Here is a 21,032-nt window from a genome sequence, read left to right as displayed (position 1 = left end):
CATGGACTGCAGCATTCAAGAAGGCAGCTCACCACCACCTTCTCAAGGGCAATAAATGCTGGCCTCGCCAATGCCGCCCACATCCCAGGAACGAATATAAAAACAAGTCAAAGAGGTTGCCATGAATCTGCAAAAGTGTTCACCCTTGGAGAGGTTACAGCGGATATGTCAATGTGTGAAAATCTGTGTCAGACAGGAAATAATTTCTGAAAAGTAACTTTAGAATTAGTTTCACAAAATGCAATTTTTGTACGGCACAGAAAAAAAAATGATTAAGTTTTTTTTGAAATCCAAGGTATCTCAAGTTTAGAGAGGAAGAGAAGTTTAAGTTGCAGTCTTTTTCTCAACACTGCCATCAGCGAATATCAAACATATAAGAATGGGCAGAACAGAAATGGCACAAAAGCAGATTCAGCCAGTGAGAAGCTGCTGCAGAATTTCATTCAAATTTTTAAACTTAGCTAATTCAACCCACTCAAGGCAAAGAAGGGATCAACCCCTCTTTCAGATAATTTGCTTCTTAAAAAACAAAACAGCAAGTCAAAGATGACATAGAAACCAAGCAAATTTAAATGTTTTGAAACAAACAAGCCTTTTATTTTGTTGCTGGTCAATTAATTAATATTTCAAAGGTCTTCAAAATACTGTAAGCATTTAATATATAATGAAAAGTCCTGGCTTAAACTTAAACTACAACTTAAAAGCAGATCAATGACTCATTTCACAAAAGTCTTCATCTCATTTCATACCTCAACACACAAACATAATTAAATATTCTATATTTGATTTCTTTTTCAGAATCCAACAGCGGATTTAACAGCAATACCTTTGAGCCAGTGTACACAGTAATGTAAAGTACAATGTTACTGCTGCAATCCATGGGAAGGAACATCTGATCAGGAAGAAACATTTACCCTGCAAATTGGTCTGAAGCAGGACATTTGTTGCATACACAGAAACCCAATGTCAGCACCGGAATGTGACTCCTGCGCTCCAGAATCAGGTCGGGGACCAATTCTTAATTCACGCGACAACTTTGGCATCTAACTATGCACCGATACTAGGGTTGGTCATGTAAAAGCAGGCTCAAATAAAAGTCAGCAGTGATCGCCCGGGCCCTCCAGCAATTTGCTACAAGGCTGGAAGATGGCCACCCATTAGCCCCTGTACTGGAGAATGGAAGCAAACCTGGAGAGTGGGAGAAGTTACAATGATATTTAACAGCTTGGAAGTGGATGCAATATAAAAGTCAGGATCACTGCTTGGGAATTTCATCTCAGACATACAGCTGCAAATGGAAAAACTAGATACTCCAAGTCAACATAGTACACAGTGAGGTCCACTGGACTGTACCACAGAGAGGGTTGAGGCAGATCCACTGCTGCAAGTTCCCAGTCTGATGCTGTTGGGAGGAGCTGACTGTTGGCCTGGCATTTCCCCACAGTCAGAGTGGGAGAGTCTCGTACACATTCTAATAACTGACTTTGCAGCAGCACTGGCAGCCTGGGAGAGAGAGCATCCTGCCCATCATCTAAGCTGGGGAAAGTGGTGGCATTAGGCTAGTGAAAAATGCTATATTACTAAAAGGAAGCATCAAGGGAGCAATAAGCAAAAATAAATCTTATTTTCTAAGTTGAAGCTGTTGCACAAGGCAAGTTATTCAAGACCTGATGCAACCTCAGTCAAAATACATGAACTTGTTTTTTCTCTGCACTACCTCCAAAACCTGATATGATTTACATTGTCACAGAAAAGACAGAAAAAACAGGAATCCAACTACCTGAAGAACTATTAAAATGAGTGATGAACATACAAAACTGAGTGACTGACAGGAGAAGACTTGCTGATCTGTCAAGCCTGCCCCACATTCATGATGGCTGGAGCATAACTAGCTATTTCTCTGCTCCAGGTTCCACCCTCCAGCCAAATAATCTCCTGGGAGAGACAAAAAAGAAAAGGAGAAAAGCCCAGGACTAATAAAGGAAAAAATTCTCTGGAAAATAAATATATGCAAGAATCTATAAATGTATTTATTTGAAAAATAATTTATGCAAGTCTTTCCAAATACAATTGGCATCTCTGGTGATGTTAATTTACTGTGCTATTACTGATTGTAATTAGGCATTCAAAGCTTTACAAAAGAAACTCAAATGATTTTTAAGCACAATTTACAATAAAAGCTGGACGAATTAAGTTGGTTTAAGATCCACAAGTGAGTGAAATATATTATTCAAGACTTATTTCAACAAACCAATGCCTCCAGTTGCACATAAAATAAACCATACGGGACTCCCTTCAGGTTTCAGTTTGCACATTATTAAACACGTATTACAATGCCAGATGATCTGTGACCTCTTTATAAATTAATATGGTCAAGTACGATACCTATAAACCTTCCTCTACTCACCAAGAGCCTCCATTACACAAGGCGGAAGTTGCCAACTTCTGCGGGTGTAAAACTGGCAAAAGCAGAATTTCTTGGTGTACAGCAGACAGCTACAATGACTGTTCACAGTCTGGTATGAAGAAATTACTGGCACACTTTGGGCAATTGGCCCCTATGATGCTGACTGCTCAAGAGATCTCATTACCAGGTCCTTCTCCGTTGTGCTGCTCTATACAAACTTCGCCAAAGCCACTGAAACAGATCCAATTTTGTCTCACTCCCACTGCCTCTATTTTTCCTCTAGTGAATTCCATTTCTCATGCAGGTGAGGGTTGTTAATGCAGTGGAATGGAAAATTTCCCATTGTGGACATTAAGTGTTAGCAGTAAGCACTGACTCCCAGATTAGGTACAACATGGTTAGATTCAAGATAAAGCTCCCTCTTCACTGCTCCAACAATGTGCCACAGCCACCATACTGCACTATTGTGGCATTCTGCTATTTCTTACACCAGCCATCCTGTAGCCTCAATGAAACTGCTAATTTAACGCCAAATTGAGAAGTTTGGTGCTTAAGGCTTATGCCCACTTGGAACTGGAAACAGACAGCAGTGTGGCTTTGATTTGGGTGGAATTTGAACCCAGCTCCAAGAGGTGAAAGACCAATACCTAACCCACTGTATCAGCCAGTGCACACAACTGCAGTATGTTGATGTTATAGAACGTCACTCAATGTGAACGCTGAGTGGGATACAAAAATCAACGTGACAACGCCAATCTTCAGTTCAATCCAAATTCAAAAACACACATGCAAATAGTTGGCTCCAAGAGTGATGGATTGATAGTGGAATTACATTCTGCTGAATCTCATGGCATGATAAGGGATAACAAACTCTGCAAATCTTAAGACCTTGTGCACTCAACCAAAAGGTTCTAAAAACATATCCTAGGCTTCAAAGTCTGGTGTGGTCCCCTCCAGTGAACCATAAAAAGTCAAGTAAAAAAATTTGTTAGGCACAAGGAGCTTATTAACCATTAGTTGTAAAACACATAGAACTTGCTACATCAACGAGGTCTCCAGAAGGTCACATCTACACAAAAACAAATGTTGGTCCAATGAAGGTGGAGGATTCCATATCCTGAACTGAAGTGACAGTCATTAAAAAAAGTTACGTCTAATCTACTAGAAATGGCAGACCTTGCTGGCTCCTATAGATTCAGGGTGGTGACCTAAACCGCTTTAATGTCCTGTAGGCCCTCCTGAAATGTGCTCTGCCTCAATGATTTTATTGTCTGGAGTCTTTTACCATGGAGGCTGAACTGAGACCAGGCTAGAAGCTGCAGCACAGCACACGTGATGGGAATGAAGACTAACAGGTAGAAGCACCCGTGGCGGATTGCCGTGATCCAGGCTACGTTTGGCCCCACCACTGGCTTTGTGCTCACGATATCACGTAGTGCATCATGCTGAAAAATGTCATACCCTGAAAAACAAAATCAGAGATCACTGAGAAAAATAGAAACAAATAGAAAAGCGATACAAGAAGAAATACTCTCAAGAGGTAATTTTATCATAACCCTTCTGTGGGAAACTGACAGAACCCGATCAGCAGTCAGCTTTATACCCTGCCTGGTTTCACTTTCCTATAACTTCAATGGGGAGTAAATTTGGGTAGGTGTGAATGGACAGTCAACCTGATCCAGTCAGTTTTCGGGTGGGTGGCAGCCTAGAACAAAATCAACTGCAAGGTCTCCAACCAGCATTTGAGGGATAAGTGTTGTCCAAGACACCAGGGAAAGCCCCCTGCTCGAATAGTGCCACGAGATCTTTAATGCCCAAGAGAGGGCAGTAAGGACCTTAATTCAACATCTCATCTGAAGGATGGAATCTCCAACAATGCAGCACTGAAGTGCCAGCCATGACTATGCGCTTCAGTCTCTAGAGGTGGGAGTGATCCCTCAATCACTGATCAGCCCAGAGTGCTGCTACTGAGCCAAAGCTGATACTGTTACTTTATTAAACTGTGACTGTATTCTTGTTTATTTTGGGGCAGGGGAGGTGGGGGGGGGGGTTGGAAAGAAAGGTGCAGTTGCTGGCCAGAAATTGGCTATTCCATTCCTAAAAATTGTTTCAGAATGGATTAACTTGTACCTTCATGATCTGACAAAAAGGAGCTCAAATCACTAATAAATCCAATGGGCAATTCAGGAGAAACATTTTGTTTCAACCAGAGTGGTTGGAATGTGTAATTTGCTCCAAGGAATAGTTGAGGCCAAAAGCATAGACACATTTATGGGGAAGTTAGATAAACGCTTGAGGAGAAAGGAGTAGAAGGATATGTTGACAGGATTAAATGAAGTAGGGTGGGAAGAGACTCGTGTGAAGAATTAACAGCGGCACAGACCAGATGGGCTGAATGGCCTGTTTCTGTGCTGTACATTCTATGCAAATAGCAAAAGAGTAGTTGTACAGTAAAGAGAGTTGGAGCAGTCAGAAACGATGACACCAGTCCTCCAGATTAAATAACTGACCCAATAGCTGTGAAATCAGCTACCTGTGTAAACATACAAAAGCCATGTCCCGATTAATGGGGCAAACGTCTGTCCAGGTTTGGTTACCAAGGCAACCATTCCAAATAGCAGTGCCGATGCTGCCTGCTTCCTCTTGTTCATCACAAAATCTTCATCTACAAGGTCGGAAATGACCAGGTTCAGGAGCTTGCATGTCCCCTCTGTGAATACCCGGTTACTAGAGAATGACACACACACAAAACATCTGTTAGAGGAAGATGAATCACAAAATAAAAAGTTAATTAATGGAGTGATTTTGAAGTTGGAAAAAAAAAATGATACTTCTGTCTGGTGCTAAGGGAACCATCAAACTTGCAACCGCATATATAAAATAGGAATATTTCAACTGAGCAGCACTGAGCAACATACAATTTGATGCCAATTCATGGAAATAAAAAGTGACTATCCATTCAACTAGAACAAGTGCACATAAAAAAGGGATGGAAATGGATCTCAAATCCATGTTATGATACGAAACTGAGGAACAATGTGCAGTTTCCTTTTTGCAACCTTTTAAAAATGTGACACGTCTATACATTTCCAAAACATGTATAAATGAACAAACTACCTTGTATTTATATAGCATCTTTAAGAGCCTCAGGACATCCCAAAGAGCTGCACAGCCAATTAATTACCTCTAGAAGTACAGTTGCGCTTGTAATATTTGGTTGTAAAGAACTTAAGGCCATAACAAGGTGGTGAAAAGCACTATATAAATGCCAGTCTATTCGTTGTACTGGCATCAGTGGTGGTGGGGACCATAAAAGGAGGAGATGGATCATCCACTCGGCACTTCTGGCTGAAGATGGTTGCACACACTTCAGCCTCGTCTGTTTGCACTCATGAGCAGCTCTGCCATCATTGAGGTGGGAAGTTCATGGTGCATCGTCCCCCTGTTAGCTGCTTAACGGCCCACCACCATTCATGGCTGGATGTGACAGGATTGGAGAGCTTTGACCTGAATCAGTTGGTTATGGAATTGCTTAGCTCTGTCTATAGCATGTTGCTTCCGCTGTTTAGCTGCCTTGTCGTCCTTTGCGTTGTCGTTTCACCAGGTTGGCACCTCATTTTCAGTTAAGTCTGGTGCTGCTCCAGGCATGCTCTTCTACACAAGGAATGAAGAATATGCTGGGCCACAAGGTTACAGATCGTGATGGTACACAGTGCAGTTGCTGATGGACTGTAGTGCCTCATGGATACCCAGTTTTGAGCTGTTCTTTACTGCATTTAACGTGACAGTAGTGCCACATGACACAATGGAGGACGTCCTCACTGTGAACAGGGGACTTGGATCAGCATGAGAACTGTTTGGTGGTCCCTCCTACTATTGCTTTCAAGGACATACACATCTCCAACAGGTAGATTGGCAATGACAAGTTCAAGTAGGTTATTCTCTCGTGTTGGTGTTCTCACTATTTACTATAAGTTCAGTCTGGCAGTTATGGCCTTCAAGACTCGGCCAGCTGTTAGTGGTGGTATTACCATGCCACTTTTAGTGATGAACATTGAAGTCCCCCACTCAGAGTACATTCTACGCCCTTGCTATCCTCAGTACTTCCTCCAAGAGGTGTTCAACATGGAGGAATATGGATTCATTATCTCAGGGGGGCAATGAGGAGTGTTTGAATTGATTTGGGAGTGGGTGGTGGGTGGGAAACAGGGAGGATAAAGATAAATTTAACTTCTAAAAAGTTAAAAGTAAATAACTGAAGGGCATACAAAGAGCCCAACTGGATCATTGTTTGAATTTATCACTCTCCATTTCTGTTTACCAGAATGGAATCTGGAATTTTAAACAGATATAGACATTTTAATGAATTTCTGGCAATGCTAATTACATATAGTCAAGTAATAAAACAATGAAACACAATGCTAAGCTCATTAATAGCAACTACTGAGTCACAACATTTACCTTTTTCAAAGGCACAGAATTTTTATGTTACATCAGTTACAATACACCCCACAGCAAGACCAAATGGTGACCAGAAATGCTTCCTAAATGCAAACCACAACATATTTTACAATATGGGAAGGAATTAATTTGTCATCTTTGTTTGTAGTCATGTTACTAAGGAAAGAACGTATTGTTAATTTAATATACTTTTGATCCAACAATCCAACAGCCAACAGACTACAATGCAGCAGTCACTCAAGATCAAATCAGTTGTTTTTTTTGGATCAGTTTTCAATATATTATTTGATTCCAATCCTTATACCTCTTTAAAAGCTACCATAACAACTAGGAACAACAGTTAATATAGAAGAACCTAGTAATAGTAATAGGGCGGCACAGTGGCAAGCACAGCAGCCTCAGGGTCCTGGGTACTGCCTGTGCGGAGTTTGCAAGTTCTCCCTGTGACCGCGTGGGTTTCCGCCAGGTGCTCCAGTTTCCTCCCACAGCCAAAGACTTGCAGGTTGATAGGTAAACTGCCCCTAATGTAGGTAGGTGGTAGGAGAATTGAGGGAAGGTGGGGATGTGGTAGGGGACATGGGATTAATGTAGGATTAGTATAAAATGGGTGGTTGATGGTCGGCACAGACTCGGTGGGCCGAAGGGCCTGTTTCAGTGCTGTATCTCATATCAAAGTAACATGGACTGCACAACCAGAAACAGAGACTATGACTTTGTAGCAGCAACGTGGGAGCCCATAATACGGAGATGTAGCTCGTGACTTTAGCATAGTAGCTGTGGGAGCATATTTACTGGCACTGTGTTGTATTCTTTTTATTTGTCAGTAAGACTAGAGTTTCAGTTTGTCAGCTTTCAGTAGAGTGTGGTACTATTGAATTTGAATTGAATGCTATGAGAGGATAAATAAAACTGAGCAAAAAGTAGCATGTGAAGTTTCATTTTCTATTTTGAAAACGTGGACCATTGGAAATAGTCAAAATGCCGATTAACTTTTTTGAAATTATGCTCAACTCCAATAATCAATTCAAATATAATCGTTTAGAAGTTACATTCCTTACCTCAAAGAGGGAAAATAGCTTACTAGATTTGGTCCTTACCAGTTGTGTCTGAGCTCCATCTGAGGGGAACATCTGAGCAACAGTGACCAAGGAATCACCAGAAGAGTCGATTATGCAAATCACTGCTGCAGATAATTTAATGCTCATGCCAGGTTTCATGAGCACAAAATTTTTTTTTATGAATAAGGGGGATTTGGAAGAGGTTCATTGGATAGAAATAGCTAAAGTACAGAAGACAAATTGTGTTCTTTTAAATCTATATCTATAGACAGGTGTTAAAATCTGAATTGTTTCTGGGATAAGCTTGAGGGTTAGCAATCCTGCATCTGAATGGGGCTTCTTGGGGACAGTGTAGGGGAAGAGGAGGCCAGAATCCAAGTGATTGTTCCCAATTTCCTTTGCTTCAGCTTTTCAACAAGACAATTAAATAATTTTGCTTAAAATTGGATGCTGTTGCTTTTCATTGGCAACTGGAGCAACAATTTCTAATGGTTACTGATCATGGGTCAACAGGTTTACCAAATGGGTTTTCAACTTTGCAAGTTCTATATAGGAACTGCTGCTATACCTGGCTATGAAGAAACAAAGTAGGTAGATATGATCTGGTCCCGCCAGCAACATGATCAAGCTCAGCACCAATTTTAAGAAGAACAACCATCGGATAACCATATACACTCCAAATCTGTGGCACAGTGACAGGAAGTAAAGGTTGTTTAAATGTGGAGCAATGTACGATGCACCTAAAAAAAGAAAAAAATACTTCAATTTTTCCTCCATTTTATTCCATTCTTGGAACATTCCTCTACGTTTTCTCCTCCAGCCAGAAAGAAAAACAACAATCTATAGCCTTGCTCTAACCTACTATGCCATCTCACCCCAGTTAGCTATTTATGCAATCACCAACTCCATCCCTCTCCCTGGCCACTGTATGAGGCTGAACAAAAGTGTTTGTAATCTTCATGTCCTATTTGACCTGGAGGTAAGCTTCTGACCCCAGATCTGCACCACCACTAAGACCGCCTGCTTCCATCTCTAACACTGCCTCCTCTGCCTCAGTGCATTTGCTGCTGAAACCCTCACCTAGGTTTTTGTGACCTCTAGACTTGACTATTCCAATACTTCCCTAGTTGTCGATAAAACTGATTTTGCAACCCATCTTTGCCTTCATTGTACTACTTCACCAAATAACGCACAAACAATTCATCTGAAGAACACGGTTACTGGATACAAAGATAAACTCCCATGGCATCTCCAACGCTAATACAGACTTACTCCAACTTAGGGGTGGGGGGAGAAATATCACAGCTGATCCTGTCAATCATCATCTACAATCAAATGCACGGTGCTTACCTAGGAGAAAGGAACCCGTGGAGAGTGAAATCTTGTCTGATAGGAGATGCTCCAGAAACAGTGGGAAGAAATTACTGTTGAAGTGGCAATGAAATACCTTTTTAAAAAAAAAAGGTAGTGTTTAACAGCAGCTGATCTCAGAGAAAAATGCATTATTACTTCACTAAAGTCCCACATAGCCAAATTTCAGCCATTTTTCTATTTTCTTGCCTCAAAATGTGATGATGATTCTATTCAAGATACTTTCTCCTCCGCCCAAGCTCCCCCTTGCTCTTCCACAGAATTCACTTCTAACCATTGTGTAATGGCACACAGATCCTCCAACATGCCAGGTATGTTGAATGATTTTGTATCTGGCTTTTCACTCAGGCTTTCCATTATGTTTTGAATTTTTCTTGTGTGAAATGCATCAAAAGTATTACACATGGCTGAAATCCTGTTAGAACACCTCAAATTCTGTGAATTGTAACCCAGATCTCTCATTTGATAGATTGAAGAGAACCATGACAAAAAAAGCCCATTTCCCAAAATCCAACAACCAAGTGCAACCAAACTAATATCTTGGGTTCAAATATTGCAGATGCCGGAAATCTGAAATAAAAACAGAAAATGCAGGAAATACTCAGCATCTTTGGAGAGATACACAGAGTTAATATGTCAGGTCAACGACTGTTTGCCAGTTCTCTTCAAAACTGCTGCAGACCTTCTGAGTTTTTTTTTTATTACTCGTTCATGGGATGTGGGTGTTGCTGGCTTGGACAGCATTTATTACCCATCCCTAATTTCCCTTGAGAATTAAATTTTCTGTTTTTATTTAATATCTTGGGATATTTAGAAACAACATTGCCATCTTCCCCACAGCCAGCACAAGATGTCTCTTGGCATCTACCCCACTGTCTAGTTTGCTGTCTTCTTCCTCTTAGTCCCAAGTATCTTTCCACCTTGCCTTGCAGAGTATTGCAACAATTGAGACTGCTGTAACTGATTAGACAGTTTTCCCAATTCATGCTATCCAGGAGTACATTCTCCCAATAGAATCTTCAAAGACAGGGTGAAATAAGTGTAGCTTGGAAGTCTCAGGAACTGCTTATTTTCACCTTGAAGATTGCATCATCAGGTCAGGTATTGCTGGATACAGAGTGAAGCTATGAAAATGAACTTGTCAAATGCAAACAGAAAAATGCATTTTCTTTCACAACAACATCTAGACAATGCTGACTTCTCATTAACCAAAACAAGTTGATTGGTATGTTTTGATTTACTTCTAGAATGCAGAAATTTGCATACAACTCACCTCAGGCTGAGATTTCTTCTCTCCCCAATTATTAATGTTAAGTGGTGACTCAGTGGAGCATCAGTCAACAGATGATTGTCCAAAATGTCAAGAGATTTCCTGGCATTCAGCAATTCACAAAGGTTTCCACCTCTCAAACTGCCTCAGGCTTTTGCTACCAAAACTCTCATTCATGACTGGCTGGCCTCCCATAATCCACCCTCTAAAGTGAAGTCCATCCAACACTCTGCTGCACTTATCCGAACCCGTACCATATCCCGCTCATTCATCATCCCGTGCTTGCTGATCTACATTGGCCCACAGCCCTGCCAATACCTCAAACATGAAATTTTCATCTTCCTTACTGTCTCTTCATGCCCTTGCCCTTCTCGGTCTCTAAAACCTCCTCCAGTCCTACAATTCTCTGCACCCTAACTCTGGCCTCTTGTGCATCAGCCCCCTCCCCTTGCCCCACTATGGCAGCTGTTCAATCAGCTGTCCAGGCCCCAAGGACTGGAATTCTAAATAAAAAGCTCTGCACCTCTACAACACACTCTCCCTCAAGACCCACCTTTAGCCAAGCTATTGCACTTCTGTGAAGCACCTGGGACGTCTTACTATGTTAAAAAGGCACTATGTTAATACAAGTTGCTTTGTTGTGCAATACCAGAGGTGTCATTCTGTAATCCTTGCACGTTTAGACATCATTAGCTGACTTTCTCTGCCAAATCTTTCATCGTGAAATACTAGGAAATATTAAAAACCAAAAATTGAAACTCAAAAGGAACCCCATGGAACTAAGTTCAGTTGCACTTACCTGCACCAGGTTCATGGACACAAACCAAGCAAAGTTCCGATGCCTGGATAGCTGTTTCAAGTATTCTGCCAGTGTCAGTTCCTGAGCAAGAGGCGCTTGATTAACGTATAACCTGTGCAGAATCCAGAAGAACTGCATTAGAAAAAGTCACTTTAGTAGTTAATCTGATGTCAGAACAGATCCTGGATATCCAAAACTCTCAATTCCTCTATCCTCCCAATTCCATTAAGAGTCAGAAACTTTGCAGTGCTCAAGAATTTTGAACAAACCATTACAAAAAGAAACCGAGGGAGAGCACGAATCAAGAGAAAAATTACAGTACTATTTTTCAACGTGGTTATTGTACTTCAACAAAACAATCATTGCATTTGTTTCATGTTTCAGCCTTTACTATGCTTTCCACAAACATGGACATGGAGAATGGACCAAGGATAGATACTCGGGGGTGGGGGAATTCCAGTGGCAATGGGAAGGGGCTGGAATAGAAGCCATCGCTGGAGCTCCTTTGGCTATGATCAAATAGAAAGTAATATTACCTAGCAAGGGCAGTCTCACCAAAGTGGACAGTGTGGTTGAACAATCAAAAGATGTAATGAGTTCGAACAGCATTAAGACAGCTGGTGCACCATGGGACACAGTCATCAAGGATGTCAATTGTGACTTTTACGAAGGTAATTTAATTACTGTGGCAGAGTGAAAACTTGATTGCAGAAATTCAAGCAGAGACTTGCAAGAAAGGCCACAGATTCGGGAGATGACAGTGTATTCAAGGATTGGAAAGGAAGTCAATCCGCACTGTTCCCTTCATAACCACTTGCCAAGAAGGCCAATAGCGGTCGTCAGCCAAGCAAGCCTCTTGCAAGGGTGAAGAATCAAAATGTCAACTTTCATAGGAGTATTTACAATAAATTTAAAATATACACAAGTTAGAAAATGTAAGGCTTAAAAAGGTTCAGGTATCTTGCACTGAAAGTTTTCCCCCTCAAAAAAATGCATATTCCTGTTACAGAGAAAGATACAATATAATAATTGTGGCATATATGAACTGTGCAACCAGCACAAGGTATTAACCACAATGAGCCAATGTCTGATAGATTGGTGCCTATCCCTTCCATTCAGGAATAAATCAATTATTCACAAGCTTTTCCATAATAGTCGCTTGGTAGTACAGAACTTGAGTATTGCTGGAGAGAGAGAGACATGCTGACAACTTTTCATCTTGCACTCATCAAGACAAGAATGTCAAATTTCCAAAGGAGCAACAATTTATACTGCATGAGGAAAGGGTGCCGATTGGTCAAGGCATTGCCATGGAAAATGCAACAATTGCTCCCACACTTTTATTTAATTCAAAAAAGGAACAAAACACGTTCCTTTTGCCTACAGAGGACAGGTCCATGAATATATGTAGCTTCTAGCAAGCGTAAGTGAGCCACAGTTCCCTGGTGCATTCTTCACAGCAACCCCTCGATCAAAGTTGACTTGCCAACCAATCAACACCCTTTTCTCATGCAGCATAAATTATTGCTCCCTTTGAAATTTGGCACGCTTGCTTTTGTCCTGATGAATGTAAGACAAAAAGCTTCGACACCATGTCTCTTTGTTCAGCAATACTTTCAAATAATGCTCCATTAGCAGTTCAGGTTTTCTTTTGAAAAAAAATTACCTCCCAATACTACTAGAGATCTCTCACAAGCCACACACAAATGCCAAGGACATTTATTCTCCCACCATAGGCTGGCAAGATTAAGCCAGTATTTAACTAACACGCTCAGCAATCAGGAGTAATGCCAAAATAAATGGATGCTGCTTTGATTTCGCTCCCTTCCCACTACAGCCAGAGCAATATGGTCTGCAAGTATTGAAAGTAGATTGAAGAGGCTTCAATACTTCATAGTATTGGAGAAACTTAAGGGACTAAAATCTAACAAACCTCCAGGACCTCATGGCCTACATCCTAGGGCTCTAAAAGCAATAGCTGCAGAGATAGTGGATGTGCTAGCTATGATTTTGGTTGTATTGTAAAAGCAGAATATTTTTCAAAGCTGTGCAACTTAAGTGTCGATGTTCAGAGAGAGACTTGGGTGTGCTTGTACAAAGAATGCAGAAAGTTAACATGCAGGTACAACAGGCAATTAGGAAGGCAAATGGCATGTTGGCCTTTATTGCAAGGGAATTGAAGTACATGAATAAGGAAGCATTGCTACAATTGTACAAGGTTTTGGTGAGACTCCATCTGGAATACTGTGTGCAGTTTTAGTCTCCACATTTAAGAAAAGATACAGTTGCATTGGAGGCATTGCAGCGAAAGTTCACTAGATTGGTCCCTGGGATGAGGGGGTTGCTCAACAATGAGGGGCTGAGTAAATTGGGCCTGTATTCTCTGGAGTTTAGAAGAACGAGAGGTGATGTCATTGAAACATATAAGATTCTAAACGGACTGGATAGGGTAGGCACAGATTATTTCAGCTGGTCGGGGAAACTAAAACACGGGGACACAGTCTCAGGATAAGGGGCCAATCATTTGGACTGAGATGAGGAGAAATTACTTCACTCAAAGGGTTGTGAATCTTTGGAATTCTCTACCCAGAGGGTTGTGAATGCTTCATCGTTGAATACATTGAAGGCTGGGATAGACAGTTTTTTTGGTTTCTCAGGGAATCAAGGGATATGGCGAGCAGGCGGGAAAGTGGAGTTGAATCCCAAGATCAGCCACGATCATTTTGAATGGTGGAGCCAGCTTGATGGGCCATATGGTCTACTCCTGCTCCTATTTCTTGTGTTAGTCCATGCCTCTAGGTTACTAATCCAGTAACGGCACAGTGGCGCAGTGGTTAGCACTGTAGCCTCACAGCTCCAGCGACCCGGGTTCAATTCTGGGTAGTGCCTGTGTGGAGTTTGCAAGTTCTCCCTGTGTCTGCGTGGGTTTCCTCCGGGTGCTCCGGTTTCCTCCCACAAGCCAAAAGACTTGCAGGTTGGTAGGTAAATTGGCCATTATAAATTGCCCCTAGTATAGGTAGGTGGTAAGGAAATATAGGGACAAGTGGGGATGTGGTCCGAATATGGAATTAGTGTAGGATTAGTATAAATGGGCGGTTGATGGTCGGCACAGACTCGGTGGGCCGAAGGGCCTGTTTTCAGTGCTGTATCTCTAAACTAAACTAAACTAAACATACGATCATACTCCCAGCATATGTGGCAAGTACTGGGGTTCAGCAAAGTAATTGGTAGGAATATGAATCCCTCAAAAAAGAGACAAGGTTTCCATTATAGGTTTTCTATTCATTAGATATAAAATAACTAAAGAAATAAAATAAATGACATTTTGAAGGTGCTTTTAATGTCTGAAATCTTATCTGGATTACATCAAGCACGAAATATCAATGTGTTTATGAATGGCAAAAGGAAGTATGCATGAGCGCACACGCTAGAAAGGGCAAACCAGATTGTTTTTTTGTCTTCGAAGATGGGTGCCTAATGCAGTTAGCGAGCTGAGAACACCCCCCGATCATACAAGTCTAACGGTTAAACATGTTTATAATCACATTTCCTGCATATAATTAGGAAAACCTGAACTAAATATAAACCACTCGCATTTACAGAGGAATTCAGAAATCCAGCATAAACTGACATTAAAGTTCTATTGACCATTAAGAACTCTATATAAATTGTACTTGCACTCAAAATATTTTACAGACATGGAGCAGGCAATCTTTTCAACACACACTAAAAACAAAATTAGCCAATACTCTACACATATTTTCATAGCGTGGAAAGAGGCCCCTGAAGCCCTTTGCTGCTCTATATTGTCTTTTAAAGTACCCATCTGATATAATTACATGAGTTAGCTCAGTAGCTTATTGCAATGCACACTTGAACATGCATCAGGTGGGATACTAATGCAGAGCTTTATGGTCATGTAGCAAATCACCCATATTCTTATTTTGATCGAGAGAGAAAAGGAACTTGGTATTGAAAGCCATTCAAGGCAAAGTACAGACCATTCAGCAATATAGAACAAGTCATCGGAACCCTTGACACAGAGAGAGGAGTCTGTGTGGACAAGTGGAAAAAATTGAGAAGAAATAAATACTCACTCATTTAGCATGGAACTCCCCTCATATTTGACTTGGACCTCCAACTGAAATCGTTGTCTGAGAAGCCAGGTGCATATACTAAAACCTAGCGTCGAAAAGGCAGCCATTGCTACACAGAAGAGTCTAAATGAGAGAAAGTTTTCCTTGTTCCAGACTGCATAAGACATAAACACAGACAAGGAGCCAAGTGCACTGAAAAGTGAACAATAAAAATTCAATCTAGTCCTGTCCTTCTCCGATACTGCCAGGTCTGCCAGTAAAGCATTATGATTAAGGTCCACCAGCGTGAGGAATCCATCATAGAGACAAAGGCAGATGAGAAATTGTATTCCTGGGCTGGCCCAAACCACCCAAAAAGAGAGGAATGACAAAGCAAACAGAGGACCATTTCGCATCAATGTATTCAGTCGCTTCAGCACTACTTCTGGAGCAGATATTACAGTACCTGACCTGTAAGAAAATATTAACATTAGATTCATTAAATACTAGTACATGCTGTGCCAAACTATACAGTCATATTACTAACACTAGTTGACCTTCCATGTGGTTACTGCATGGCCTGCAATTAAAACCATTAAGTCGGTCTTTGCCGAGGATGTTACTGACTAGGCATGTCGGAGGGTCCAGGGCTTGTACATTAATTCAATGTTTGACCAGATCCATACCTTCATGCTGACAATTTCATCGAGAACTTAAAATAGTTAAAATGTTGGATTACTTTAACTTTAAATTGTCATAGAAATGTAAACACTACTTTGCGTTTAGCATGGAATATAATTCTTCAATTTGATTGGTCCTTGCTAACCATGTTAACAGGTGCCAAATCAAGTTGGAACCTGATATACTCATACAAAGACATTGAAACAGAGAGACACACATACAAAGAGGAGAAATTATGCAATTATTTTAACACAGTGGACAATTTTACTCTCCAGAGAATTTAAGCTGCTTATATTAAAAAAGGTTCCCAGAATTATTGAACAAATTTATTAACAGAGAGGAAGTATTAAGGGGTTTAACATCTTTGAAAGCAGATAAATCTCCAAGCCCAGACAAAATCGGGTAGGTGGTGGCTTAGTGGTATTATCACTGGACTAGTAGCCCGGAGACACAGGGTATTTCTCTGGAGACATGGGTTCGAATCCCACCACAGTGGGTTTTTTTGTAAAAACCCATCTGGTTCACTAATGTCCTCCAGGGAAGGAAATCTGCCGTCCTTACCTGGTCTGGCCAACATGCGACTCCAGACCCACAGCAATGTGGTTGACTCTTACATGCCCTCTGAAATGGCCTAGCATGCCACTCAGTTGGACCTAACCGCTACGAAGTCAATAAAAAGGAATGAAACCGGACGGACCACCCGGCATCGACCTAGGCACCGGAAACGACAATGGCAAACCCAGCCCTGTCGACCCTGCAAAGTCCTCCTTACTAACATCTGGGGGCTTGTGCCAAAGTTGGGAAAGCTGTCCCACAGATTAGTCAAGCAACAGCCTGACATAGTCATACTCACGGAATCATACCTTTCAGACAATGTCCCAGACACTGCCATCACCATCCCCGGGTATGTCCTGTCCCACCGGCAGGACAGACCCACCAGAGGTGGTGGTACAGTGGTATACAGTAGGGAGGGAGTTGCCCTGGGAGTCCTCAACATCGACTCCAGACCCCATGTAGTCTCATGGCATCAGGTCAAACATGGGCAAGGTAACCTCTTGCTGATTACCACCTACCGCCCTCCCTCAGCTGATAACTCAGTACTCCTCAATGTTGAAGACCACTTGGAGGAAGCACTGAGGGTGGCAAGGGCACAAAATGTACTCTGGGTGGGGGGGGCGTCAATGTCCATCACAAAGAGTGGCTCGGTAGCACCACTACTGACCGAGCCCTAAAGGACATAGCTGCTAGACTGGGTCTGCGGCAGGTGGTGGGCGAACCAACACGAGGGAAAAACATACTTGACCTCGTCCTCACCAATCTGCCTGCCGCAGATGCTTCTGTCCATGACAGTATTGGTAGGAGTGACCACCGCACAGTCCTTGTGGAGACGAAATCCCGCCTTCACATTGAGGATACCGTCCATCGTGTTGTGTGGCACTATCATCATGCTAAATGGGATAGATTTCGAACAGATCTAGCAATGCGAAACTGGGTATTCATGAGGCGCTATGGGCCATCAGCAGCAGCAGAATTGTAATCAACCACAATCTGTAACCTCATGGCCTGGCATATCCCCCACTCTACCATTAACATCAGCCAGGAGACCAACCCTGGTTCAATGAAGAGTGCAGGAGGGCATGCCGGGAGCAGCACAAGGCATACCTCAAAATGAGGTGTCAACCTGGTGAAGCTACAGCAGAGGACTACTTGCATGCCAAACTGCGTAAGCAGCATGCGATAGACAGAGCTAAGCGATCCCATAACCAACGGATCAGATCTAAGTTCTGCAGGCCTGCCACGTCCAGCCGTGAATGGTGGAGGACAATTAAACAACTAACTGGAGGAGGTGGCTCCACCATCCTCAATGATGGGGGAGCCCAGCACATTAGTGTGAAAGATAAGGCTGAAGCATTTGCAACAATCTTCAGCCAGAAGTGTCGAGTTGATGATCCATCTCGGCCTCCTGCGGAAGTCCCCAGCATCGCAGATGCCAGACTTCAACCAATTCGATTCATTCGGCGTGATAAAGAAACGACTGAAGGCACTGGATACTGCAAATGCTATGGGCCCTGACAATATTCCGGCAATAGTACTGAAGACCTGTGCTCCAGAACTTGCCACGCCCCTAGCCAAGCTATTCCAATACAGCTACAACACTGGCATCTACCCTGCAATGTGGAAAATTGCCCAGGTATGTCCTATACACAAAAAGCAGGACAAATCCAACCCGGCCAATTACCGCCACATCAGCCTACTCTCAATCATCAGTAAAGTGATGGAAGGTGTCATCAACAGTGCCATCAAGCTGCACTTGCTTAGCAATAACCTGCTCAGTGACGCTCAGTTTGGATTCCACCAGGGCCACTCAGCTCCTGACCTCATTACAGCCTTGGTTCAAACATGGACAAAAGAGCTGAACTCAAGAGGTGAGGGGAGAGTGACTGCCGTTGACATCAAGGCAGCATTTGACCGAGTATGGCATCAAAGAACCCGAGCAAAACGGAGGTCAATTGGAATCGGGGAAAATCCCTCCGCTGGCTGGAGTCATACCTAGCGCAAAGGAAGATGGTTGTGGTTGTTGGAGGTCAATCATCTGAGCTCCAGGACATCACTGCAAGAGTTCCTCAGGGTAGAGTCCTAGGCCTAACCATCTTCAGCTGCTTCATCAATGACCTTCCTTCAATCATAAGGTCAGAAGTGGGGATGTTCGCTGATGATTGCACAATGTGCAGCACCATTCGTGACTCCTCAAATACTGAAGCAGTCCATGTAGAAATGCAGCAAGACCTGGACAATATCCAGGCTTGGGCTGATAAGTGGCAAGTAACATTCGCGCCACACAAGTGCCAGGCAATGACCATCTCCAACAAGAGAGAATCTAACCATCTCCCCTTGACATTCAATGGCATTACCATCGCTGAATCCTCACTATCAACATCCTAGGGATTACCATTGACCAGAAACTGAACTGGAATAGCCACATAAATACCGTGGCTACAAGAGCAGGTCAGAGGCTAGGAATCCTGAGGCGAGTAACTCACCTCCTGACTCCCCAAAGCCTGTCCATCATCTGCAAGGCACAAGTCAGGAGTGTGATGGAATACTCTCCACTTGCCTGGATGGCTGCAGCTCCAACAACATTCAAGAAGCTCGACACCATCCAGGGCAAAGCAGCCTGCTTGATTGGCACCCCATCTACAAACAGTCACTCCCTCCACCACCGACGCACAGTGGCAGCAGTGTGTACCATCTACAAGATGCACTGCAGCAATGCACCAAGGCTCCTTCGACATCACCTTCCAAACCCACGACCTCTACCAACTAGAAGGACAAGAGCAGCAAATGCATGGGAACACCACCACCTGCAAGTTCCCCTCCAAGTCACACACCATCCTGACTTGAAACTATATCGCCGTTCCTTCACTGTCACTGGGTCAAAATCCTGGAACTCCCTTCCTAACAGCACTGTAGTTATACCTACCCCAAATGGACTGCAGCGGTTCAAGAAGGCAGCTCACCACCACCTTCTCAAGGGCAATTAGGGTTGGGCAATAAATGCTGGCCTGGCCAGTGACGCATACATCACATGAATGAATTAAAAAAAAAAATGTATGTTAGGCTGTTAAAGGAAGCAAGAGAAGAAAAAGCAGAGGCTTTGACCATCATTTTCCAATCCTTTTTGGCTGTAGGCATAGTGCTAGAGGACTGGAGAACAGCTAACATTGTACCATTGTTTAAAAAGGGAGAAAGGGATAGATAGCATAATTACAGGTCAGTCAGCCTAACCTTGGTGGTGGGAAAATTATTGGAAGTAATTCTGAGGGACAGGGTAAATCTTCATTTTGAAAGGCACAGTTCAAAGACAGCCAGCACTGCTTTGTTAAAGGAAGGTCATGTCTGACTAACATGATTGAATTTTTTGAGGAGGCAACATGGAGGGTCAATGAGGGCAATGCATTTGATTAATCTATATGGATTTTAGCAAGGCTTTTGCCAAGGTCCCACGTGGCAGACTGGTCAGGAAAATAAAAGCCCATAGGATCCAGGGGAACTTAGCAAGCTGGATCCAAAATTGGATCAGAGGAAGGAAGCAAAGGGTAATGGTCAGTGGGTGTTTTTGTGACTAGAAGACTGTTTCCTGTAGGGTTCTATGGGGCTCAATACTGGATCCCTTGCTTTTTTGTGGTATATAATCAATGATTTGTACTTGAATGTAGGGAGTACAATTCAGAAGTTAGCAGACAATACTAAAATTGACCGTAATGAAGAAGAAAGCTGTAGACTGCAGGAAGTTATCAATGGACTAGTCAGATGGGCAGAACAGTGGCAAAAGAGATCAATCCAGAGAAGTGTGAGGTAATGCATTTGGGGAAGGCTAACAAGGCAAGGGAATACACAATAAATGGTAGGATTCTGAAAAGTAGAGAGGAACCTTGGAGTGCAGGTCCACAGATCCCTGAAGGTGGCTGGACAGGTCGATAAGGTCATCAAGAAGGTTTATGGGATATTCACCTTTATTAGCTGAGGCATAGAATATAAAGAGCTGGGAGATTATGCTGTATAAAAAACACTAGTTAGGCCACAGCTGGAGTACTGCGTGCAGTTCTCGTCAGCACACACCAGGAAAGAGGTGATTGCTCTAGAGGGGGTACAGAGGAGATTTACAAGGATGTTGCCTAGACTGGAGAATTTTAGTAACAAGGAAAGATTGGAGAGGCTGTGTTTGGGCTTTTTTGGAACAGAAGAGGCTGAGGGGTGACCTAGTTGAAGTGTATAAAATTGAGGCGTCTAGACAGAATGGATAGGAAGGCCCAGTGCCCCTTGGTTGAGAGGTCCATAAGCAGGGGGCATAGATTTAGGGTAAGAGGTAGGAGGTTTAGAGGGGATTTGAGGGAAAATGTTTTCCACC

General features: G+C 42.6%; 1 protein-coding gene across 5 annotated transcripts in view; it reads right to left on the bottom strand.

The window, feature by feature from the left end:
* Positions 1-573: 573 nt before the first annotated feature.
* Positions 574-21,032, bottom strand: part of mfsd13a (major facilitator superfamily domain containing 13A) — a 112,954-nt gene continuing 92,495 nt past the window's right edge. For all 5 annotated transcript variants that reach the window (XM_068053052.1, XM_068053053.1, XM_068053051.1 and 2 more), the window contains 6 exons: positions 15,464-15,913; positions 11,367-11,478; positions 9,277-9,373; positions 8,495-8,666; positions 4,941-5,134; positions 574-3,869 (listed from right to left, as the gene is read on the bottom strand). In XM_068053052.1, coding sequence (XP_067909153.1) covers positions 3,616-3,869; positions 4,941-5,134; positions 8,495-8,666; positions 9,277-9,373; positions 11,367-11,478; positions 15,464-15,913 — 1,279 coding nt within the window. In that variant the 3' untranslated portion in view covers positions 574-3,615. The remainder of the gene's footprint in view (positions 3,870-4,940; positions 5,135-8,494; positions 8,667-9,276; positions 9,374-11,366; positions 11,479-15,463; positions 15,914-21,032) is intronic.

The sequence above is a fragment of the Heterodontus francisci genome, chromosome 20 (assembly GCF_036365525.1).
Source record: "Heterodontus francisci isolate sHetFra1 chromosome 20, sHetFra1.hap1, whole genome shotgun sequence".
NCBI lineage: Eukaryota > Metazoa > Chordata > Chondrichthyes > Heterodontiformes > Heterodontidae > Heterodontus > Heterodontus francisci.
The sequence above is the reverse complement of the archived record's forward strand: the minus strand, read 5'-3'. Positions and strand labels throughout refer to the sequence as shown.